The sequence below is a fragment of the Pelobates fuscus genome, chromosome 5 (genome assembly GCF_036172605.1).
Source record: "Pelobates fuscus isolate aPelFus1 chromosome 5, aPelFus1.pri, whole genome shotgun sequence".
Lineage (NCBI taxonomy): Eukaryota > Metazoa > Chordata > Amphibia > Anura > Pelobatidae > Pelobates > Pelobates fuscus.
The window spans coordinates 283,685,782-283,713,071 of NC_086321.1; the positions used below are offsets into that span (position 1 = coordinate 283,685,782).

Below are 27,290 nucleotides of genomic sequence, written 5' to 3' on the forward strand. Positions count from 1 at the left end.
ATTGGTTCTATCTATGAAGGATCTCGTAGTGTCGTTGACTTCTGTACGAGGATGGCCGTGGCCGTGAGGAACAGGCTCATGTAAGTTAAACTCGTAGTTTCCCCCCCCCCCCCGCGGTGATGTCATTGTCGGGTGTCTTTGCAAATTACGCAAAATCCCCATATGGTAACAGTTCTGCTTTACTTGTGCATCTTTTTTTATTGGAGTGTTTATCTAAAACCAGCTTGCAAAAACTGCAGACTGCAACCTTTGCAAGCCCTCCCTTTTTTACCCCAATCAGAGATTTCTCACTAAGAAATCACTTTGCTGGACCTGAGAGCACATATTCAATTGTGGCTTTTCAATGCTTCTCAATGTAGCTGTAATACAGTCAAGTTAAAAGGCGGAAGGCAAGCTAGAACAGCACACTTGCCATGTCTGTTAGCCCCATGGAGATAGCGGAAGCAAACCTTCCTGGCTGTCTGATTACCAGCAAGAGAGGTGTTCCTGCCACCAATTATATAACTGCTGGTTTTGATTGAAAGCAGAGTGCTTTAGATGCGAACACTGTAAACTTTCACCCCCCCCCCCCCCCCCCCCCCTCCATTTTTGAGAAAAGGAAATGTGAAGAGTGTGTGTTATTTTAATTTTCCAAAAAGTGCAAATTCATTGGAAAATTTCACTTTTATAATGTAACTTTGTTACATCCTCTCCTGGCTGTCTGACAACCAGCCTTGTTACTTCCTCATAGTTTAGCTCAGTGGAACTAAAGTCAAGTTCCCAAAGCACCCACTTTGAAAAGACTTTTCATTGAGTTGAATCGGGAAGTCTAAAATGGACAGCCACAGACAGTCTGGGCTGGGAAAGAAGGGGAGGGCTGGCAAATGGTGCATACAAGCCGTTTTTAGCTATACCAAATTAAGAAAAATGCATAAATGTTGTCATTGGGGATATATCTACTAAATAGTGATTTTTTAAATTTGGGCAGTGGAGTGTCCCTTTAACTGGATATGTAAAACCGGTAGTAGTACATTAAAGTTGTTCTAACATTTAAGTTTTCAATTAGCAAGCTGATCGTCTGCATGATACAAAACAGCTTGTTGAGAGGAGCAAGGCAGAAAAACATAGGCCTACTTCGATCTGATGGAAGCAGACAACAGGATTTGTGAATAAGAACAGTTAGGGGTTCAGAGACTTCAGAGATATAACAGTCGCTTAGGGCCAGGTTTAAAAAATAAAATAAAAAATAAATAACTCTCTGAAGAGACGGGAGCCTCTAAAAGAGCTAATGAACTAAATTTGCTCTCATAGTTATGGTGCTAACCTTATAGTGTTCCTTTAATATACGGTTTTTGATGTGACAGGCCTGCATTAGATGAAGCAATCTGCCTGTTTAAAATAGTCTGCGTAACATCACAAGGACATGATTTCTGAATTAGACCACCAGTCTTTGTATGGAGTACAGGGTGGAGGGGCTGCTCACCAAAACAAAAACAGGACAAATTGTATTTTTAAAACTTTGTTTTAAAAACTGACAGATTCAGGCACATTAAAACAAAAAAAAAAAGAAGAAAAAAAAACACACAAAAAACAAACAAACACACAAACAGTGAAATATAACCAATAAAAAGGTAGCTTGTCCTGCTACAATCCTTTTAACTGCGAGAAAAACTATGCAATAGCACTTTTACATACCGACTAATTCCCTCATATATGGAGGCAATATTTAGTTTTGGAACAGAATGCCACCATGTGGGTGCTCTCGAGAATATTGGTTAAAATCTAAATCTCCCATGTTAGAGAATTGGCTTGCACTTGCATTAAGTATTTGATAGCACTCTGCACCGGAGAATAAAGGAACAGAAGCAGGATAAACTATACGTCTTGCAACCCTTCTTTTGCAGTATTCGGTATATTCACTTCGTGACATGCCAGATTCTCCAAGCTCACTGTGAAAGTATGTGGTATCTAGTTACACAGATCCAAATGAGCTGAAGGGCAGACTTCTAAACATTATGCCACCTCTAAAGGACACCAACAGTACAATATAATCGTGCGTTAGCTGCTAAGACCATGTGCATATGATTATTGGTATTCTGTTGGTGGTTTACAACAGCATAATTGACATGATTCCAAGATGGCATATGGCATAAATGCTTGATGAGAATATAAAAGGAATTATTTTAGAAAACTAGGATTGAGGGAAGCCAGGCACATAAAACCCATGTTGTGAGTTCGTCAGTCTTTATTTAGGGCACGTAGATACCAAAAGTGTTTTATGTATACGGACTCTACATAATGTTCCCTTTGTCTGACTACATCTTGTGACTCCACAATTAGTCTGTAATTAGGTTTGCTGGGGAGGCTTTATAAATTGAACTGGCCGGAACATGGGACAGAGTGCTGAAAACACTAGTAATAGTCCTGTTCTGATCAAATACTGAAAAACAAATACTAAAATCAGAAACTGAAAAACATCTTAAATTCTTAATATCGCAGAACTGCAGAGCATATTTAATGTAATATACAAAATCTGGTTTTGAGCACAGTGGGGTGACTGGCTTTTTGTCTAAATAAAAGACTTGGGGGGAAGTGGGGGGGGGGGGCGGGGGGAAGAAACAAGAAAAAAAACACACACTTAGAAGACGGGGAAAAGTTACTAGCCAATAAAAGGAAACTGGAAATTGTTAGAAGCCAGGATGGGAAATGTTACATGCCCACATAGTATTAAGTAGGTAGAAAGAAAATTATTATTATTATTTTTTTTTTTTTTTTTTTTTTAAGACACGGCTGATAGATTTTGGTTTATCTCCTATTAGTGGGAATTTGCTTAACCAATTATTGGTACCTGAGATATGGATGGCAGACAGCGATATGAAACATTGCAAAAATGGAAAAGGACATATATTACATCTTTTCATGTCAGGTGGATGGCCAGAAACATGCATATACAATACACATACATTTAAACAAAGCATACATAAAGCATACATAAAAACAAAAAATGGCTGAGAAGGTATGTCATGCTCTGAAGAGGCAGGATGACAGACTATAGGCTTGCTTAGATGGACTGTGACTTCCAGCTGTTTGAACACAAACAAAACCATTCAGCAGCTGAAAGGGTCACAGTTTTTGTTTCTGGTGAGGTAACAGGAAATGAAGCAAGTTTGGTTCGCAAAAAATGGTGGTAATTCAAGGAACAGTCTTCCACTGGAGGTGGTGGAATTCAATACGGTAGATAATCACTTACTTTCCCTGGAAGCCGTAATAGCTTCCAAGTAGTTTCTTGTACTGCTCGTGAGCACAGAACTGTATGGCAGCATACGGGATAACCCGCACCATGGTGGCTGAGTTACCTCTCCATAGACTGAGTAGGCCCTCATTTCGGTATGTGTGGTAGATCAGCTTATAGGCTTCCTGCAGGAGAAAAGGGGGAGGGGAGAGAGGAGAGAATAAAGACAAATCAAACAGGTTTACTTTCCATATTGAGGACAAAGTATTAAAAAAGGATATGGCATACAATTATCAAGTTAAGCAGTATTGACAGAACACCGATTAGAAGGACTTCCTAGGTTAACATATGTTGTCTTTGCCCTATTAGCAAAATCAAAAATGGGTAAATGTCCTGACAGCAAAGTATAATGATTCTGGATTGGTCTATGTACTTGCGAGAAAATCTGTTAATACAATTTTGATATCATATGTATGCTGTTCAATCCTCTATGTGCATCTAGTGTCTGAGTGACAGCCCTTTAAACTCGGCCTGTTCATGGTATGTAGATAATAAGATGTTCTATGATTAGGTTCATACAACATTTTACCATCGTAAGACCGGTCATGGTAAATACAGCTTGGTTTTAAATTAAAGAGACAATAGGCACTGTAACAGCTTCATCTCAATGAAGTAGTTATCATGCCTGAGGTCCCCTGTTTAGATACAAGTGTATGATGTTTAATGACAAAATTACTTGTTTTCATAGTAAATGCATGATAAAATAACTATGTTGAATTTCTTCTAATATTAGGTATTAATTTTAGTGGTGAGCTGATGTGAGCAATACAATATTAGAATCAAAAATCAGCTTCTAAGGAGCAGTCAATGTATTTATTTGAGATAATATGACATTTTAGCAGAGAAATTCCAATCTATTGATTAAATATGCATGTAGTAGAAACACCATGCCATACACATCATGTGATATGTTGGAATGGAGAGATTTAGATTGATTAGCAGATGATATGACACTTGGGGGGAAGTTGATACACAAACCGGCTTTTTGCTTTAGATTACGGTTTATTAAATACAAATCCATTGGGATAACAAATCTGGAGCACAGAGAGGATAAATTAGGATTATTATAGTCCAATTACTCAGTAACCAGATTTGTAATGTGATTACAATTTACAGTGACTGTAAAGATCATGGAACAGAGTTGGAGAAACAGGTCTGAACAATAAAACAGAAAATACTAAAATAATTTAACCAGAGTAATTACAGTTAACAGGAGATATAGACATAAGATATATAGAAGTTAATGGCACACTATAAGTAACCAGACCACTTCATCCCATTGAAGTAGTCTGTGTGCACTATCCCTGAAAACTGCATGGTATATATTGCAGTGCTAAGACTGCCTCTAGTGGCTGTCCGTGGGAGGAGCTTCCTGTAATTTCACTGAATTTCAAGCCAAACTTCAAAAGGAAAGCAATGATTCAGTGCTTTCCTATGGGGGAAGGCCTAATGCGCATTAGCAAATCCCCCCATAATTTGCAGTGTGGGCAAGTCTGAAGATGACGAAACTTGACAAAAAGGTGGCACGCCTGCCATAGAGGTTTATCAATTCCACAGTTATGGCTAGCCGTCTCCCAGAATCATGTGCAGATCTCTGTGATGTTATGTCTAGTCATAGACTTCCCAGTGTAGCTCACTGTCAAGTCTTTGCAATACAGGTGCTCTGAGCTATTGCTGCCTCTGGAGTTTAGCTCCACCCCGCTAAACAACCAGGAAGCAACAAAAGCTGTTGTATGACTGACAGCTGGGGAGGGTAAGAATGTCAATTTTTGAAAATGCCATTTTCTATTTAGATACGCAGTAAAAAAATAAAATAAAAAGTGACACTTTAAACGCTCATTATTACTTCACAGAAATTTCCGAGTTTAATGGAATACTCACCTTAGCAGAAAATCTGTTCGAAGACACTGGAGGGAAGACAGGGACAAAAATTTGTTAGTTTCTGGGGGGAAAAAAAATAAAAGTATTATAAAATAGTCTATGATAAGACATGCATTGGAACATACTCAGTGGCATAGTATGAAGAGACATAATCATTACCAGAAGAACATAACTGCATTCAGATGAATGTGATAACTAGCTACACAATAAAAAGTTTGAGAAAATAAAATAAATAAATGAATATTATCACCACCTTATTCCAAGTCACTTTGATTAGAAGAGGACAAGAAGCTTAAATAAGAATAATCCCTGAAGAAGTCCTCCATTTATCACGGACGAAACGCGTTGGATATTGTACTTTTTCGGACTGTTTCTTGATTTTAATTGTTTTATGGTCCTTTATTGTTCCTGTACTCTGCTACTCTGATTGGATCTGCGTCTGGTATCTACTATTCTGCCTTCCAGTTCCACTGAGAGTGGAGACATGCCTATAACCACTTCATGTTTGTAAGTGTACCAATAAATTCTCTTTTGATACTTTTTACGTACTTTCACTATGTATGGCTCTTTCTTTACATATCTTTGAAGACATTCTAACACCTGGATCTACTATCAAGTTCCATACTACATATACCCCAGGGGGGTGAGAGGCCTGATTTACACTTTTGTTTGTGAGTGCATTACTTACTCCACATTTTATTATTATTATCTTACTGTGTTACGCCATGATATACACTTTTTTATTTCAGATTGTATAACATATTCATAGAGAATATTCCAATTTTGGATATATTCCTCAGGTTGTATTTTATTATTATTGTGAAGGTGGTTTCCGCTTTATCTTTTTCTGTTTTCTACTATTGGTGTTTAGTGAGGTTCACCTGGAACCACTTTCAATTTAGCAGCCTTATTGCTTTTGGTTAGTGGGTATACTACTGTTTTGTCACTTTAAATAAGAATAATGCCCTGGGATGAAGGTGTGGTGTGGAAAGTAGTAGACATAACAATATACATCAATAAACTTTGGTTAGTGTTAGAAAACAGAAAATGAAGTATGTTTAAGGGTACAGGTGTACCAAAATTCAGTCGTTGCTGCAGATACATTAGAGCAGATGTATTGCCAGTGAGAAGCTAGTAAAAAAAAAATCAGAATGATAGGGGAAAAAAATTTATTCTAATATTAACAGATGATGCATTCCACCAGAAGTATTGCAGTATGGGTACAGACAGCGCTACTGCACTCCTAGTTTCTGTATAAAAAAAAAACACAATTCTTCACCTCTTTTGGTAGAGGGTTGTTCATTTTTATTTATAAAACAGCATGCCAAGGAAGTTCTATGAACCAGCTGAGTAGCGGGTATTAATGTGTGCAAATTATAAAGAGAGGATTCAAAATGTTGGGAGATGGGCAGGTCTCATTCCTTAGGAGGATACTTACCTTGGAATATAATTTTTGTCCTATCCAGTGGGGCAACAACCGTTTTAGCCACTGCTCCAGCCAGAGCACCAGACATCAATGAGTTGAGAACACTTCTGTCATTTTTAGGACCCTTGAAAAAAAAATAAAAAAAAAAAATGTATCCAGGTTACACATAATTTTTGGTCATTCTTTCTTCTTTTGTGGAATAAGATTCACATTGTACAGAATAGTAAATAAGGAGTTGAATCAGACAGGTAAATGACATATGCAACAACTTGTAACAAATGATACTCCTAAACTAAGCAGCCACTTTTTTATAATAGGAACATGTGTTATCATATTGGATATTTATGAATGGAGTAAAGTTTACATGCTGTGAACATGGATGGACAGGCTAGGTATACATGAGAATTCTATGTGGCTTGTACATATGATACTATTAAACAAGATAGAACAGTATGCATGTGTGCACAACTAACAATTAAACATGGTAGATAAAGAGAGTTTGACCACAATGTCTCCCACCCCAGGATGTCTGGCTTCCTTTGTAGTCGATGCGGTGGGTAAGTACCCTGGTCGGCCCCCGGGGGCCATGCTTGCGAGGTTTTGTAGTTTGCTTGGTGTTTGTGCCCGAAGGAGTCACATGCGCCACTTGCCCATCACTTCTTTGTGTTTCCGCCACACCTCAAGCCGGTGCCGCTCCGGTCTGCGCTTCCAATTGCAGGTAAACAGCTCATCAAAGCATTGCTCCAAGCTGGGATGCGGGTCAAGTGCAGCAGGCGGTGGTCGTTAGGCATCTTAGGTTGTCAGAGGTGCGTGGGGACAAGCAGTGAGGACCGGGATAACCCCCACCGGTCCACTTTCCCTTTTACATCTTATTTTAGGCTCAGTTTATTAAATAGTTACTTCAGGCACCATGACCACTTCAGTGTTTTGAAACATAGAATGTGACGGCAGATAAGAACCATTCGGCCCATCCAGTCTGCCCTAGATTTTTTTTATTTTATTTCCACACCAAAAAATATTGAAGTGGTCATGGTGCCTGGAGTCCTTATAGACAGCAGTTTAGTAAGAAATGATACACATATAGAGATATAGCACGTTGCGACTAGAGATGTAACTCCACCTCAGGCAGCATAATTAGCCTTGCATATATGTGAATATTGGGCATCTGTCACATCTCAGAGCATGCCGGCCAAGTCTTTCCCTCAGCCCTGCCTGTGAGGTGGAGTAATGTCACACTAGGGGGATCAGGCTGCGGGTGCAGGGAGAACTTCAGAGTGGGATGCCCGGTTTTTAAGTTTTTTTTTCATGCCAGCAGGGGTAACAACAAACAAAAATAGTATGTTATTGATGTTTTAAAGCCGTCAGGTATTTTCATAAAAGAAGCCTGGCACTTTTTAGATGACTTTTAAAACATTAAACGAACACTAGTAAATATAAAATAACATCAATGATGGAATTCAACCACTTTTCAGAACACATTCTGTGTTCTTCACTGAAGTAAGAATGGTCACCGGGCTTCTAATTTAAAGCCACAATAGCTGAACGCCATCCCTCCATTCAGTGCTAAATCATTTTTGAACAGTTTAACACTGAATGAGGGTCCCTGGCCACCCACAGCCCGGCTCCCACCGGTGGTATAGATAAGGCAGAGATTACATTCTGCCTTAGTCATACCAATTCAAACAATAGGCGGCTAAGAGAGGTCACCTGACAAGACAAGCCAATCATGCTGTCTATAACTGCTTGCGCTCATTCTTCCTCAGCCTGAGCAGCAAATAGGCCAGGCTCCCAGGGACATTAATGTAGAGTTACATGAACATTCCAAGCACCAGAACCACTACAGTGTGTTGTAGTTGGCATGGGGTTAGAGTATTCCTTTAATTGTGTCGCTGACCTCTTGCGTCAGGTATGTCGAGATGTAAATGTTGCACTTATGATGTTTCAAAAAAAAGGTTTTATTTAAGACAAGTACTTACACTGATCAAAAATACTAACCTGCAGTCATTGTATTCTCTAACAGTTTACTAACACCAGGTCTGAAACTGTATTATATTTAATGTCCATTGCTCCAGGAGATCTGGTTAACCACTGTCACATAATGACATTTTGCTGTATATAGTACTTAATGGACCTCCACATATCAAATGCACAGGAGAAATGGAAAGGACAAAGTTTTCAACATTCAAACGAGGAATATATAACAACACAGACATGCAAGGATCTAACTATCACGTTCTGTACTACAAAACACAAGGCATGTGGATTTATTAGACTTCATTCAAGTTATTCACTTGAATTTTTCAGAAAATCACTACAATCTCTGTCTAATAGACACTATATGAGGTTAAAATTATTATTCATACAGAAAAAATGTGTGGTTTGCAGAATTAGTTAGTTGCATTAATTTCCGGCTATAAATTATACTACTCATCCAACACTCTCGGCCAGTCTCTGCATGTATGTAGCTGTATATTGCAACAATTAACTATAAGGTTTTAAACAGAGATCGGTAAATCTGTAGACACAATTTGTTTTAAATATGCATAATTAATCACCCACACACAAAAATAAAAAATAAAATCCTTTTCCTATAGTCTTACTAATGTAGCTACCCGAGATATACATCCCTAATTAGAGAGAAAATACTCCGGGTTAGTATACAGATGTCTTCAACAGTCTACAATACATGGTTTATTACACACCTTGATTTGGATGACTTATTGGGCCCTCAAGCAAAAGTATAGGTTCCAAAATGGCACACTGCGACATCATTATATTACCACCACCTATTAAGAGGAGTTTCATTACAGCACGATAATGACAAACAGAAAGACACTAGGTATAGGGATAGTTCCTGTTCGCTGAGTCTAGGCAAATCGGTCTTGCAGGGACTGTAACTCCAGTCACTCTTGGGAAATCTGAACCAACGTCAGATTATATATATATATATATATATATATATATATATATATATATATATATATATATATATAGCTTGTACCAAACGATAACAAAAAGAAAAATGTGCAGTTTTTTCAGTGCCAACATGAGAATCTTGATAGATAAACTATGAGTGCTGTTGTGGCACATTACAAATGCTTGTTATTTTCATGCACAGAAAAATAAAGAATTTAAAAAAAAAAAAAAAAAGAAAGAAACACTTCAAACACTATAGCCACTACTGTGCACTGTAGGGATTGCAATGCCAGGAGTGGCCTCCTCAATGTAAGTAGTCATACTGTTTGCCAACGTTTTGACGAGTTAGCTGGGTACAGCCGGCTACCAGTTCTGGCCTCTCCCATTCTATTGCAGAGGACCAGAATCTCCTGCTAGGCAGATATCTCAGATGCAGGGAGCAGTGCCCAGCAGATCACCTGCAGCCAGCTAGCAATACTAAACTGCCCTCCTCGACAGATCACAACTTTACTTTGATCAACCTGGATTTCATTCCTACTTTCTGAAGATTGCATGACTCTGGACACCTTGTAATTCGTTTTCTCCTCAGCCTTTGGCATTTCTGTGTCCCAGACACATGACACGCTTTAACATGTAAACAGTGACAGGGCTGCCATATGCTTCTATTTTTACCAAGATGTGTATAAAAACAGTGCTTAACAACACCTGGCGCGGGACCAAAAATCCTGCCATTTTAGCTATGATAAAATACAGTTTATGAGTGTGTTAAATTTTACGGATTATGGATATGGAGCAGAATTCCCTCTGTATATAAAATGATGGTTAGTATCATGTGTACCCAAAACTTTTGTACAGAGTGCAAACTAATTAAAGCTAAAAAAGAAATAAAGCTTACCAAGAAGTTATAACTGATACAATACCTATGTATATTTCACAGTGGGAGGCTTTTATGTTGTACAGTTTACAATCTGAGTTTATCAACATATCATTGGTTTATTCAAGAAACACACTTGGCTTGTAAAATAAAAATAAGCAAACCAAACAGGTTTCTGGAAACTATGCTTATGTATAGCCCTGGCAAATACAAGGAAGATTACAAGCATTATATTTAAAGAAAACATATCTCCTCTGTTTTAATGAACTTCTATAGCGCAGTAAATCTTAATTGCACAATGAACCCATTGGAAGTAAAAATACATTCTTGACAGTTATGGCACACTGTTGGAAGCCATAGAAAACGTTTACAGAAATGTAAAAAACATGTACATTACAAATAGTGTAATGATAGACACAAATTTGATTTGAACTCAATAGAAAAACACTATTTTCTCTTAAAGATGGTCCAACAATATTTGAAGGATCAACATTTGGTGTTTTTAAGCTCTGCATGAAGATGCCAAGTACTCTCTATAGAGGTGTATTGCACCAAGAGGCTTACTGGTGCAGAATGGTGCACATGAGCAATAGCCCCACGATACTTCTCTATGGAGAAGTACTAGATTGACTGAGATCAGCACTGTTCATGGTTTTGATCAACGAAGAAGCAGTGGCAGCAGAGAGCGGCACAGCAAGGGATGAAACGAAAGGTAGACTACTTTATTTTATAGTTATTGAGGTTGAGGGTCTTATATCCAAATATTTATAAGTAACAAATGTCATAAACGCCTATTTTAATTTCTAACATTAGAGGGCTCCAAAAACTAAAAAGGAAAGACTGGGAATGGATGTAAAAATGTACTTCTAGGAGTTATTTAAGTATCAGTGACACACAATAAATTGGTCCTTTAAGGTGGGAGGATGATGTTTCTCAGTTTTATACTATTTTATTTTTATTATTCAATAATAATTTCAAAGTTATAAGTACAACTAAGTGGAATATACAACATACAAAATACATAATCCACACTCGCTCATTCACTAAACACCGATTAATTAAAGGACCAGACCACTTCAGCTCAATGAAGTGGTCTGGGTGCCAGGTCCCTCTAGTGTTAACCCTGCAGCTGAAAACATAGCAGTTTCAGAGAAACTACTATGTTTCACTGAGGGTTAATCCAGCCTCTTGTGGCGGTCTCACTGACAGCCGCTAGAGGCGCTTCTCACTGTGAAAATCACAGTGAGAAGACGCAGGACGTCCATAGGAAAGTACTGAGAAATGCTTTCCTATGGGCGGTTTGAATGCGTGTGCGGCTTATGCATTCTGCGCTGATGTTGGCAGGAGGAGGAGAGTTCCCCAGCGCTGAGGGAGCCCGGCGCTGGAGAAAGGCAAGTGTTTTAACCCCTTGGGCCCAGCGGGAGTGGGACCTAAAGACCCTATATAGTGCCAGGAAAACGAGTTTGTTTTCCTGGCACTATAGTGGTCCTTTAAAGTCTTACAGATTGTTAGAGTTTTATTTAAAAACACTTATCTTAGGCAAAACATGGGGATTTAGTTACAGTACATGATCATACACTGCATAAGCCTGCCACAACATCAGTGTACCCCATTCTTGGCAGGTCCTACTCTAACAGCCTAATGCCAGCTCTTATGAGATTAATCCACTTACTTGTGAAATTCTTCCTACTGGGACTCTCTGCAGGTCAAGGCTATATAGGGATCGACCGATATTGATTTTTTAGAGCCGATACCGATACTCTGTGAACTTTTAGGCCGATAGCTGATATAATTTGACGATATTATGTACATTTACCATTTTGGAAAATAAAAACTATTTCTAAAGGTAAATGCACAAAATATACATGCCACGTGTAGTGGATGCAGTGTGCTTAGACAGGGGAGCTGTGTATGTTTGTGTAGTGTGTGTAGTGGATGTAGTGTTTGTGTAGTGTGTGTGTAGTGGATGCAGTGTGTATTTGTCTAGTGTGTGTAGTGGATGCAGTGTGTATTGTGTATTTGTCTAGTGTGTATATAATGAAAGCAGAGTGTTTGTGTAGTGTGTAGGTAGTGTGCGTAAAGTGAATGCTGTATATACTAAATGCAAAGTGTGCGTGTTTGTGTAGTGTGTGTATATAAGGGATGCAGAGTGTGTGTATTTGTGTAGTGTGTGTATAGTGAATGTAGTGTGTGTTTGTATATAATGCAGAGTGTGTGTGTAGTGTGCATTATATATATATATATATAAACACACTACACAAACACACACTGAATTATATAAACACACTACACAAAGACACTGAATTATATAAACACACTACACAAACACACTGTGTATATAATGCAGTGTTTGTATAGTGTGTGTATAATGCAGTATGTTTGTATAATGTGTGTATATAATGCAGTGTGTTTGTATATAATGCAGTGTGTGTTTGTATAGTGTGTGTGTATATAATGCAGTGTGTGTGTGTGTGTATCTAATGCAGTGTGTGTGTGTATCTAATGCAGTGTGTTTGTATAGTGTGTGTGTGTAGTGTGCATTATACACACACACACACACACTGCATTATTATAAACACACACTATACAAACACACTACATTATTATACACACACTATACAAACACACTGAATTATATACACAGTGTGTTTGTGTAGTGCATGTGTATAATAAGAGTGTATGTGTGAGGGGGCATTTTTTATTTATATATATATATTTAATTATTATTATTAGTTTTTTGTTGTCCCCCTCCCTGCTTGTTGCCTTGCCAGGGAGGGGGGATATGTTAATCCCCGGTGGTCCAGTGGCATTGGCTTAGCTGTGGGAGGAGGGGCAGCAAGCGTTTACTCACCTCCCAGCAGCTCCTCCAGCTCCCATGTGTAAATCTCGCGAGACCCGCGGCCGTGAGAGCTGGCCGCGGGTCTTGCGAGATTTACACTGGGGAGCTGGAGGAGCTGCTGGGAGGTGAGTAAACGCTTGCTGCCCGCCCCCACCAGGAACGCCGGGCTTGTAATGAGCCTGGCGGTCCTGGGAGGTATTATCGGCAATATCGGTATCCCTATTGGCCGATACCGATATTGCCGAAAATACCGAATATCGGCCGATTATATCGGTAAAACCGATAATCGGTCGATCCCTACTATATAGGGTTCTTGAATGAGACACCTGTGACAGGGAGGAGTGCAAAAACCAAGGAGTTGGCCTGGACACCCAAATATATAAATAAATAAAACAAAGGATGGCTAGGGCTGCACTCACCTGAACATGCAAATATTATAGGGTGCTTCACCCTATAGTTACATAGGCTGAAAAGAGACTTGCGTCCATCAAGTTCAGCCTTCCTCACATTTGTTTTTTTGCTGTTGACCCAAAAGAAGGAAAAAACAAAAAACGTTTAAAGCACTTCCAATTTTGCTACAAACGAGGGGGAAAAAAAATCCCTCTTGACCCCAGAATGGCAGTCAGATTAATCCTTGGATCAAGAAGCATTTAACCCTACATCGAAAAAAAATAAATAAATATATATATTCCAGCGCTTTCACTCACTTTTTTGTAGTAGCAGTAGAGGGTACTAAATACATCCAAAACTAGAATCTCATAAAGATGTAATCTACGAAATACTCACATTGACCGTGTTGGAATTTTACTGAAATTCCAACACAGTCAGAAGATCTACTGAGGCACAATAGGGGCTACTTTGCCTTTGGATATTTCCTCTGCTTGACCTTTTTTTCAAGCCTCCAGCTGTCACTGAGAAAGGCTGTGTATAGAAGATCGATGTGAAGAGGACAGTCTGGAAGAGTATGTCGGCAGCCACCAGGAACAGGTTCATGTACTCACTTTCCCCTTAACCATGCGGCTCCCGGACAACCATTTGCAAAGTCACTGTTAGAGGTCCTTGCAAATTATGCAGAGAGCCTAGACAGTGACAGAGTCATTTTAAAATGTTTTAATTAAACTCCAAATGATATTTGATTTTAAAGGGACACTTTAGTCACTAGACAATTTTAGCTTAATTAAACATTTTTGGTGTATAGATCATGCCCCTGCAGTCTCACTGCTCAATTCTTTGCCATTTAGGATTTAAATTACTTTGTTTACGCAGACATAGGCACACCTCTCTGCATGTGACTCACACAGCATTCCTAAATATTTCCTGTAAAAAGTCATCTAATTTTTACACTTCCTTTTATTGCAAATTCCGCTTATTTAGAATTTCTTATCTCCTGCTCTGTCAATAGCTTACTAGACCCTGCAGGAGACTCCTGTATGTGATTAAAGTTCAGTTTACAATGCAGGAGATACAAACTTTTAAACTAAGTTACATCTGATTGAAAATGAAACCATTTTGTTTTCATGTAGGCTGGGTCAGTCACAGCCAGGGTAGGTGTGGCTAGGGTTGCACAAACAGAAACAAAAGTGATTTAAATCCTAAATGGCAGATAATTGAGTAGTGAAACCTCAGAGACACGATCTATAAACCAAAACGGCTTTATTAAGTTAAAGTTGTTTTGGTGACTATAGGGTCCCTTTAACTTTTGCATTCAGATGTTATTTATGTGTTAGAATAACAACACCAAATGGCAACGAGACACTACAATATTTTCAAAAGTTCTTTTGAAGTATGATACAAGACCAATAACTTTATGAAATGTGACCTTTTATACCTCATTTTAAAGGAACACTATATAGTGTCAACAAAGCTGTATTTCTAACACTACAGTGTCCCTCTGCCTCTACAGCCATTTGTTTTGCCATTTCAAGATGCTGGGCATTTTCATATAAAAAAGAGTGAATGTCCAGTGCACAGGTTGCGTTGCATTCAACCGGGAAATCGCAGGGTGCTGTGTGCATGTAATCTCCAATTTGGGTGCAAAATGATTTCCTCGAAAATTTTATAAGACCTGCTGGCGCACTTCGTGAAAATGTATGAACCGCAAAGAGTTAACCCTGCAATGTAAGCATTGAAGTTTCTCTAAAACTGCAGGGACAATGAGATGAAGTCTGGGTACCCCTTTAAGGCATTTTTTCAACTTACAGAATAATTTCACAGCAAAGTCAAAGATCACCAGAGTAATTTTCTTCTTACCTCTGACACCACTGCTGTAGGTATAATGGAGTGTGCGCCATTTTTATTTAGACCCACTTGGCTTTCTTTAATTCCATTCTCCATACCACGAATCTTCACCCAATTTAGGAAAAATAACTCACTCCTGTTGAGCAATAAATACATAATAAAAAAAAAATTAATGAAGAAGCACAATAAATTAAAGAGACACTCCACCACTGTCCAAATACAATATATAAATTAATCACTAGTTTGTAAATATAATATCAATAAAAATATGCATTATTTAATTATCCCGCACACACTTTCTGAGACTTCCCAATGCAGCTCAATGAGAAATCATTGCAAGGCAGGTGCTCTTTGCAATTATCTGCCTTTTTAGCTACTTGCACTTAAAGGGACTCTCCAGGGCCAGGAAAACAAACAGTTTTCCTGGCACTGCAGGTCCCCTCTCCCTCCCACCTCCCATCCCAGGTTGCCGAGAGGGTTAAAACCCCTTCAGTGACTTACCCGTCCCTCAGCTCTGGGTCAGGCTCCGCCAACTCTCCTTCCCCGCTGACGTCAGCCGGCGGGGGAAACCTAATGCACATGCACGACAATGGCCGCGCGCGCATTACACAGCCCCATAGGAAAGCATTATTCAATGCTTTCCGATGGGGATTCCAGCGACACTGGAGGTCCTCATGCATTGCATGAGGACGTGCAGCATCTCTTAAAACAAAAAGAGTTTTAATAACCCGGAAGCTCCTCTAGTGGCGGTCTTATAGACAGCCACTAGAGGAGGACTTAATCCTGTTAGGCAATTAGTGCAGTTTATGAAAAACTGCACTAATTACACTTGCAGGGTTAAGGGTAGTGGCAGTTGGCACCCAGACCACTCCAATGTGCAGGAGTGGTCTGGGTGCTTGGAGTGTCCCTTTAAGCAAACTAAGCAGTAACAGAACCAGTGGATGGACAGCTGGTGGGTCGGTAAAACAAGGTTTATTTTTATTGAAATCTGCACTAAAATGAAAAGAGAGGATAAATTCTTCACACACACAAAGCAGTTCAGCAAGCTAAACTGCCTTATGTGTTTGGAGTGTTCTTTTAAGCAATATTTCTTATTTAATTTAGGCCAACCTTTCTGATCACAGTGAACACTGCATAGTTTTGATCATTTAATTTTTCAGTTTAGGGTTTGGTGAGGTAGGAGGGAAATCTGAAAACAACTTTAATTAGTACGGTAGTATAGAAGCACAACACAAAGATATATATTTGGATTCATTAAAGGGACACTGTAGTCACCTGAACAACTTCAGCTTAATGAGGTTGTTCAGGTGAGATCTATAGCTCCCTGCAGCCTCTCTTGTAAAGACTGTATTTTCTGGGAAAATACAGTGTTAACATTGAAAGCTAGGAACACCTCCAGTTGCAGTCACTCAGAATGCCACCAGAGGGACTTCGAGTTGATTGAGGCATAAAACTCCTCAATCCACTCAGATCTGCTGTCAGCAGAGCACAGGGCAGCACTGTGTCTCCTCCCTCTGCATGCAGACACTGAACTTTCCTCATAGAGATTCATTGATTCAATTAATCTCTATGAGGAGATGCTGATTGGCCAGGGCTGTGTTTGAATCATGCTGGCTCTGCCCCTGATCTGCCTCTTTGTCAGTCTCAGCCAATCCTATGGGGAAGCACTGTGATTGGATCAGGCTACCACTTCTGATGATGTCAGCAGACTGCTTGTTGTTTTTTGTTTTTTTTTAGGCAAACAGCATGCAGAGTTACAGCTTCTGGCTTGAATACAGTAAGATTTTTACTATATTTATGGAGGCATGAGGGGCTAGATGGTGGTGTTAACACTATAGGGTCAGGAATACATGTTTGTGTTCCTGACCCTATAGTGTTCCTTTAACCCCTTAACGACGCTAGACGGTTCAGGACCGTCATCGGCATTTTTGCGTTGCTCCCGTTGTGGGGAGACTGCCTGCAGCCCAGACAGTCTCCCCATGGCGAATTAGGACCCCTGTGGCCATGTGATCGCCCAACAGGGCGACCACATGGTCACAATAGGTGTCCAAGTATCTGCCTGCAGGGGGACTGTCTGTGCTGACAGGCAGTCTCCCTGCCAGTGTAAAATAAAAAAAAAATTAAAGTTATAGTGAATAAAAAAAAAATATTATATATGTGTATATATATATATATATATATATATATATATATATGATATATAGACATATATTATACCTATATAATATATGTCTATATATCATATATATATAATGTCATGCTAAGTTTATTTTTATATTAATATGTACATATATTAATATAAAAATACACTTATTAAATTACACACATATATATATATAATATATATAATAACTATATATATTGTATATATATATATATATTATAAAATACAAATAATAAGTAAATTAAATTAAAAAAATAAAAATAATAATAAAAATGTAAAAAAAAATTATATATCTATACGAAATTTTATTCTAACTGTATTTTGATATTAATATATATATATATTTATATCAAAATACACTTAGAATGAAATTGTATATATATCTATGTATATATAAATAAATACAAAGAATACGAACTATTCATATGTCCATATACAAAATTACATAAATAATTATATAAATATACATGTAGACTTCAAATATATAAATATGCATATATATTTAAATTCTACGTGCGTATTTATGTAATATTTTTACATAATTAAGTAATTTTATTAATTGCAATTTGAGGGACCTGCCTGCCAACCGACGCCGAAATTGCAGAGAATTTAATTTGCTAGCACTGTATTTTACCCTGTAACGTTCTACGACACCCTAAAACCTGTACATGGGGGGTACTGTTTTACTCGGGAGACTTTGCTGAACACAAATATTAGTGATTCAAAACAGTAAAACATATCACAGCGATGATATTGTCAGTGAAAGTGACTTTTTTTGCATTTTTCACACACAAACAGCACTTTTACTGATGATATAATTGTTGTGATACATTTTCCAGTTTTGAAACACTAATATTTGTGTTCAGCAAAGTCTCCTGAGTATAAAAGTACCCCCCATGTACAGGTTTTATAGCGTTTTTGAAAGCTACAGGGTCAAATATATGGGTCAAATATTTTTACATTGAAAATGGCCAGGTTGGTTACGTTGCCTTTGAGAGCGTATGGTAGCCCAGGAATGAGAATTACCCCCATGATGGCATACCATTTGCAAAAGAAGACAACCCAAGGTATTGCAAATGGGGTATGTCCAGTCTTTTTTAGTAACCACTTGGTCACAAACACTGGCCAAAATTAGCGTTCAATTTAGTTTTTTACTTTTTTCACACACAAACAAATATGAACGCTAACTTTGGCCAGTGTTTGCGACTAAGTGGCTACTAAAAAAGTCTGGACATACCCCATATTGAATACCCTGGGTTGTCTGCTTTAAAAAAAATATGTACATGTGGGGTGTTATTCAGCGATTTATGACAGATAATAGTGTTACAATGTCACTATTGATACATTTTAAAAATGTATGTTTTGAAACCGCAATATCCTACTTGTACTTATAGCCCTATAACATGCAAAAAAATAGCAAAAAGCATGTAAACACTGGGTATTTTTAAACTCAGGACAAAATTTTGAATCTATTTAGCAGTTTTTTTCATTCGCTTTTGTAGATGAGTAAAAGATTTTTCACATAAAAGTCAAAAAAACATGTATTTTTTTCAATTTTTCATCATATTTTTTCATTTTTTTAAAATTAAATTACATGAGATTATATAAATAATGGTATGTAAAGAAAGCCCCTTTTGTCCTGAAAAAAAACAATATATAATTTGTATGGGAACAGTAAATGAGAGAGCGGAAAATTACAGCTAAACACAAACACCACAAAAGTGTAAAAAGATGCCTGGTCGCAAATGTACAACATCGCAAAAACAGTCCGGTCCTTAAGGGGTTAACTCATCACAACACATGTGTTCCTTTTTTAGGTTATGGAAAAATCACGACCCCTGCCACTGTGTTCTTGTACATTTTTTTAAAAACACAGCAATCTGATCACATGAATCCATCTTTCTAAGCCACTGCCTGTAGGGTCAGTAGCTCTGTCTGTAACTGATAGGTGCAATGATATGACTGCTATCAGCTTATTCACTAACTTCACTCATCAGGATTTGACTAGTAAAATTCGTGGCGGAACTACATATCCCACAAACCCTGTGGAAAGAGGTTTATGGACTACTTTGACATATGTAGAAATTGGATTACGGACAAATGCAGGAAAATACAGACTTCTCACAGTTGACAGATTTAGTTTAATCAAGTTTCAAAGCAAGGGTAGTCTGTAAATATTATGATGCAATTATAAAAGGAAAATTCCCAGATTTTACTAGTAACATGACGTAAAGTCATGATTTTATTAAAGACACGGAGGCGAGTATTATGCATAACTCTTTCTTTATTTCCTCAGCAGCAAAGAGAGAGGAATATAAATATTATCAAAATGAAAGAAAAAAACGTATAGGCAGATAGGCAACCAATCACATAGTAGAGGAAGTGGCTATATAAGGCTTGTGTCTCCCACAATCCCCCTCTTTCTTGCGAAAACCGAAGACCAGATAAGAAGAACGATATCCCACTTGGCCAGAACAGGAAGCACGAACGAGTCGATAACTTCAAGCTAAAAAAGAGAGAGAAATATGGTAATAACCAAACTCCAAACTGTAGACTTACCAATCAAAAACTGCCGGTAGATCATAGTGAAAAACGGATATCTGGAAAATATATAAAGTATAATTAATATAAAAATTGTACAAATATTATATGCAATCCATAAATAACAGACCAAATTGCGACATACCTCAAGAGTCCAACAGCATTTCAACCCTAGACCCCACACCGGGAGGGTGGGAGGGAATAATACTCGCCTCCGTGTCTTTAATAAAATCATGACTTTACGTCATGTTACTAGTAAAATCTGGGAATTTTATTAAAGACACGGAGGCTCATATTATGCAAGTTCAAAGCTGTGCTATCACCTGAGATGCGATGTGTTCAATTGGTCTGAAATAGAAGTTGCGGAAGGTCGATTCTCGAGACCAATCCACTGCACGCATAATGTCCTCCAGACGACAGCCAACTGCAAACGCCTTCGAAGCCATAGCGCCCCGTACAGGATGAGGCGTGAAGACAGAGGTGTCTATAGCAGCCAAAGATAAGAGCCAGCGCACCCAACGTGCCGGAGTTGGCGTTGAAACAGGTCGGTGAGGTGCACGAAAATAAATAAACAAGGGATGCAAATCTGACGAACGCAGAGATTGCGTAGCTTCCAGATAGGCCTTTAGACAATCCACCGGACAGAGTGCAGGGCATCCCGAGAATCTAGGGTACACAAACAACTTAGATGCCGATTTTGTCCTCCTGGATATGTTGAAATCAACACCTTCGGGAGTGAAAACAATGGCGTCCCAATCAAGGGCTCTGACGTCGGAGACCCTTTTACACAAGATCAAGCAGAGTAACATGACTAGCTTGGAGTACAACTGCTTGAGGGTCAATTCCTGGTTAGGATACCATGATGATAGAAATTGCAGCATCACATTGACGTCCCAGAAGGCAGAGAAACGAGAATTAGGAGGACTGGCGAGGCGAATACCCTTGAGGAGGCGACATACGAAAGGATGTCTGCCGACGGGTGAACCATCCAAACCGCTATGTCCAGCTGAAATAGCTGAGCGGAAAAGATTGATAGTGCGGTACGCCTTGCCTGAATCAAACAGGAATGTGAGGAACTCCAAGATCAGATGGAGAGGGGCAGATACGGGATCCATTGCTCGTTCCATGCACCAACTAGACCATGAGTTTCATGAAGCACGGTAAGCTGATCTTGTACCCGGAGCCCAGGCATTATCGAGGAGCAGGAGAGTTGATCGGGGAACGTTTGGGACAACCCAAGATCCCCTGAAAGGAGCCACGCTACCAGAGGCAATTGGTGTTGCAACACCAGCCTGTGCGAGTTCCCGTCCGGATCCAGAAGTAGGTCCTGGAAGCTCGGGATCAGTCGGGGGTAATCCATCGACAACTCCATCAAGCGTGGAAACCACGGTCGGGATCTCCAAAGGGGGGTGATCAGCGCCAGGCAACAGTCGTGACGGACCAACTTCAAGATCGTGCGAGCAATCATGTTGAACGGAGGAAAGGCATACAGACGGCCCGATGGCCACTCTTGGAGAAAAGCGTCCGTCGCCACCGCTGCCGGGTCCGGTCTCCAACTGTAAAACTTCGGTAGTTGTGTGTTCAGACGTGAAGCAAACAGATCCATCGTGAACCGTCCCCACAGTCTGTCTAGGCTTTGGAAAACCGAAACGTGCAAGTGCCAATCTCCCGAGTCTCTTAAATGTCTGGAATTCCAATCCGCTCCCGAATTGTCCAGACCTGGAATGTGTTCCGCCGTCACAGAGACGTTGTTGTTAAGGCAAAATTGCCAAAAATCCTTTGCCAGAAGAGCCAACATCCTTGACCTGGTTCCCCCCAGGTGATTTATATAGCGGACTGCTGACACGTTGTCCATCTTGAGGAGAACGCAGCAGTTCGCCCGACCCGGGTTAAGGCTGCGAATCGCAAAAAGGCCCCTGCCAAGAGTTCCAGACAGTTGATGTGTAAGGATTTCTCTATTTCGGACCATCTGCCTCCTCTGGATATGTTGCCACAACGAGCACCCCAGCCGTGTAAGCTGACATCGGACTCCATCACTACGTCCGGAACGGAAACGAAAATGGCCCTTCCGTTCCAGGCCTCCATGTGTGCCAACCACCAGACCAGTTCGTCCCTGGATTCCTCGTCCAGTCGTATCCGGGATTCGTAGGAGTGCCCCGAACGGAGGTGTGAACCCTTGAGACGTTGGAGGGCTCGGTAATGTAGCGGGCCCGGGAATATCGCCTGGATGGAAGCTGCAAGCAGGCAGATTGATGGACAAATCCGACACCCGAAGCGCTCGTCGAAGCTCCTTCTGGATGGCCTTCATCTTGGATTCCGGTAGGTATAGGAATTGCTGGATGGAATCAACCCAAGAATTCCATGGATTGGGTAGGGATCAGGGCCGACTTGTCCCAGTTGATCAGGAAACCTAAGTTTTGCAGTAGGTTGATTGTCCAGTCCAAATGTAACAGTAGCTGGTCTCTGGACTGGGACATGATTAAAATGTCGTCCAGGTAAATAATGAGGCGTACTCCACGGGTACGGAGGAACGCCACCACTGGTTTCATGACCTTGGTGAAGCACCAAGGAGCCGAGGATAGACCGAAAGGCAGGCAAGTAAAACGCCAACGGCTCCCGTGCCAGGTGAAGTGGAGGTAATCCTTGTGGTCCTCCGCGATGGGAACCGTAAAATACGCGTCCTTCAGATCCAACTTGGCTAACCAATCCGACTGTCGAAGGAGGTCTCTGAGGCAATGTATGCCATCCATCTGAAAGTGTGGTTTGCGGAAGAACGCTTTGAGAGGACGAAGATTTATCACCGGGCGGACTCCGCCTCCTTTCGTTGGCACCAGGAAGAGATTGCTCGTAAATCCCGGAGCGGCAAACGTCAATTCCTCTATAGCACCTTTGGACAACATCTCCTCGACTTCTGTCGAAATCATGCTGTCCTGATCCTGAGGGAGGGACAATTCCCTGGGGACAGAAATTTGGACAGGCAGAGAAACAAACTCTAGGCGATAACCCCGCACGCACTGCAGTGCCCAAGCATCTGAAGTCATATCCGCCCACCCCTGGTAAAACAATGCCAGCTCTCCCGCCACCCGAACATGAGCGAGATGGGAAGAAAGGGTACTCACCATAAGGACGTCTGCCGAAGTGGCACCACGGGGGTAACGGAGGTTGTCGGGGTCGAATAGAGGGTTGCCCTGAGGGTCAAACAGTGCCTTACCATCCCCAGTGAGGCCTTGCACGTGATTACGGGCAGCGGTAGAGGTCCCAGAAGAGGTTACACCCGTAAGGGGTAGATCCTCACCCGAATCGCCCTCATCATAGGAGTCATACTCCATAGCGTCAGACTCAGACTCATTCTCCACACTCCGGTCAGTATCCGACCCATCATCCAGGGCCCTAGCCCGTTTCCACAATCTAGCCCTTTTAGCCCGCCTCTAGTGCGTCAGTCATGGCAGGTAGAACTGGCATCGAGGAGTGGGAGTCGACGTGTTTTGACTTCGCCTTAGCCTTACGGGCCCCAGGCACAGTTGGGGTAGGTGAGGGGGTCCCCATACCCAGGAGGGCAGGGGCTGCTAGGGAAGGTAATAGCATGGTATGCAGGGACTGAGAGAAGGAGGAAGATACAGCACCCATGGCTGAAGCAAAAGCTTTTTGTAAGGAAGAAGCCATAGTGGCATCTAACAGGGCTTGAAATTCCTGGGAGGCATTAGCACCCTCAGGATTGTCCATGTTAAAATCAGCAGTGAGGCCCTCTGGCCCTTCCTCCCTATCCTGCATAGTGGCACAGTCAGTTAGAATAAAATCCAGAGGATAGACCAAAATAGTAAGGTGAAAAAGGGTTGATTAACCCACAGAAAAACTGTACAGAGAAGAACCTTAACACTGGTGCACCCAAGGGACCCAGAGAGAGAGCAGACCGCACGGCAGCAGAGGGAGCGACCGACACGAGGAAGGACCGCCCCTAAAATGGCCGCCGCACGTGCAGTGAATGCTCGCGGACTGGAACCCGGTGGGGAAAGACACTAACAGCCGCGGCAGATGAAATAGCCGCGGCTGAAAGCCGGTACCAGGTCCCGGGCGGGCGCCGGGGAGAACAGAAAGGGGAAACCCAGGGATTAGACACCAGCGCAAGGGGAAAACATAAGAAGAAACATAAAAACTCCTGCACAAACAAATAGGCAGCAGCAATAATCACAAAATAAGACAATCATAAATCAAATAACACAATCATAAATCAAATAACCATGAACATGAGCACAAGAGCAAAGTACTTAGCTGTCTGAGGAAGCAGCAAAGAAAGAGGGAGATTGTGGGAGACACAGGCCTTATATAGCCACTTCCTCTACTATGTGATTGGTTGCCTATGTCCCTATACAGTTTTTTTCTTTCATAAAAGAATTTTATAAATAATAAAATTGGAAGCACACAGGGCTAAGCACAGAAGTGTGGAATTTATATCGCCCAACGCTCAGGAGATGCAGTTCTGGGCATGATTATTATTATTATTTTTTGTTAAATGTTTTGAATTCTTTTAGCCCTGTCATAGGCAAACTGCCTTGGGTGAGCTGGTGTTGAGCAGCTTAGCAAGGGCTGGCTGCTGCATAGTGGTAGGTGACAGGGAGGTGCAAAAGCCAACCATTTTTTACAATGCACATGATTAAAGGTTACTGAATACAGCAAGGCCTCATATCCTCGCGAACGATATTATGTGAATGACAGAGAGCATGGCGGACACGTACATTGGGCTACCACTTTAGTCCATGTACACCTCATGTCATGTCTTCCTAACAACCACCAGAGGGTGCTTCGACTGAGAGGGCCAAGTAATACACTGTTCTCACACGCCACCTCGACTAAATACTTCTCATAGCGAGCACTCAGTTGGGGGGGGGAGGCCTAGCGTACATGCACTGGTCATCCCGAATACACTTTTACGAGGAGTATTGGATTAGACAGAAGAATAAGGAGCGACACCTTTTTTTTTAAAAAAAAAAAACAACATTACAGATATGTGAGACAGCATTAAGAGAAGAACATCCTCATGAAAGGAATTAAAAAAACAGAACACACAAACGTATAAACTGTACATGGGGTAATTCTGTGCAGAATGAACCCGCAATTTTGCAGGATGTGTATCAGAAGTGCCAGCCTTCTAAACAGGGTGTGCAGTAGGTAGAATGTGGAAGGTTGTCACAGTACAGAGTTATGAGCCCTAAGGATATACTCACTGAAGAATGGTGATGCTGCCATATTTCAAGTAACATGCTTAAAAACAGAGGTGGTGTCTGCTACAAGAGTAAAACTAAACGTGGGGTCCTGACGACCTAGAACCTACAAAGGGAAATGATGCTTGGTGCACGGTCGAATTCAGCTTGAAAATGTCATGAGGGCAGAGTAGCCATCATTTCATTTTTTTGAAAAAAAAGTCAAAAACTGAATTACAACTCCAGAAAACCATTGCTGTGACCATAAGGCAAAAAAAAAAAAAGTACCAAAATTAAACAGAACATATTTTTCACTGGTGATATTTTACATAAAAACTAAAAACACAACAAAACAGAACAAATGCTGGCCTGCTCTCCTGAGTGTTGAAGAAATAAAAGTGGTCAAGCAGACCAGAAAGGGCAGAGTTTTATACCATATTTGGTCCAGGGCGAGCAGATAAAATGACTACATTCAACTGTACAGATATTTTCACAGCTCTTGTTATTGAATCCTGTTACTGCCAGAGAAACCAGCAGGGATTTCGTTCTTGCTGTGCCGCAAGCAATTCTCACACAGTGGGGTTTGCTTTACTATATGCAACCAAGAAATAGATCCCCCCCCCCTGCCCCCTATTTTAACCTTTTGTAACAAATACCACAGGTTGAGCTCTGTTGGGAGAGATGCACATTCTTCTTCCCAATTTAAGATTGGACACAGCATGAATACTGGGAAAGAAAAAATAAATAAATAAATAACTCTCCGCTAGTGCCTGGAGCCCCTTAGAGCATCCTGTTAAAGCATTAGCCTCAGCCCCTATTGCTGGAATGAGTTGGTATGGCTAAAAAGAAATGCAGAGTCTCTGCTATAGCCATACCTTTAGTAAGGGCCAGCTATGGGTATCCACAGACACTCAATTAGTTTTAAAATGCTGGAAAATGGAGAGACAGCACCAGAGAACACTAGGACAATAACCATTTCAATGAGATGAAATTGTTATATTCCAGCCAGGGATGACCTTTACTTCCTTGCTATACATGCATATTATATCATCACACCTTCTTATTTATACCCTATAATTGTAATAGGTGCATAACAGGACAATATTTCATTGGATAAGCATGTCAGAGCGGACATGAGATTCTAGAAGAAATATTAAAAGGACACTATAGTCCCCAAAACAACTGCAGGTTAACCCCTTAAAGGACCACTATAGTGCCAGGAAAACAAACTTGTTTTCCTGGCATTATAGGGTCTTTAGGTTAACACAGCACTCTAAGGGTCCCACTCCCACTGGGATGAATTGATTAAACACTTACCTTTCTCCAGCGCGAGTCTCCCTAAGCACTGGGAAACTGTCCTCCTCCTGCCAACGTCAGCGCCGAATGCGCACCCGCACTTTGAAACCGCCCATAGGAAAGCTATTCTCAATGCTTTCCTATGGACGTCCAGCGTCTTCTCACTGATTTTCACAGTGAGAAGCGCGGAAGCGCCTCTAGCGGCTGTGAAGGAGAAAGCCACTAGAGGCTGGATTAACCCTCAGGGACACATAGCAGTTTCTCTGAAACTGCTATGTTTTCAGCTGCAGGGTTAACCCTAGATGGACCTGGCACCCAGACCACTTCATTCAGCTGAAGTGGCCTGGGTGCCTATAGTGGTCCTTTAACCCCTTAAGGACCAAACTTCTGGAATAAAAGGGAATCATGACATGTCACACATCATGTGTCCTTAAGGGGTTAAAGGACAGAGCCAATTGTAGAAGTTGAGATGCGAATAAAATCGAAAAAAGTGTGAGAAATTATGAAAATGTGTTATTTTTCAAGTTCTGGGTGACATTTTCACTGTGAATGTCTTAATACGGTTAGATTTTACTGCAATAAAATACACATTTGTATTCAGCAATGTCTCAGGAGTACAACATTCCCACCCATGTACAGGGTTTCC

General features: G+C 40.6%; 1 protein-coding gene across 1 annotated transcript in view; it reads right to left on the minus strand.

Moving 5' to 3' along the window:
* Nucleotides 1-27,290, minus strand: part of SLC25A42 (solute carrier family 25 member 42) — a 55,363-nt gene that overhangs the window by 11,358 nt on the left and 16,715 nt on the right. The window contains exons 2-5 of the mRNA XM_063455376.1: nt 15,458-15,581; nt 6,591-6,702; nt 5,153-5,178; nt 3,230-3,396 (exon numbers count right to left, since the gene is read on the minus strand). Coding sequence (XP_063311446.1) covers nt 3,230-3,396; nt 5,153-5,178; nt 6,591-6,702; nt 15,458-15,541 — 389 coding nt within the window. The 5' untranslated portion in view covers nt 15,542-15,581. The remainder of the gene's footprint in view (nt 1-3,229; nt 3,397-5,152; nt 5,179-6,590; nt 6,703-15,457; nt 15,582-27,290) is intronic.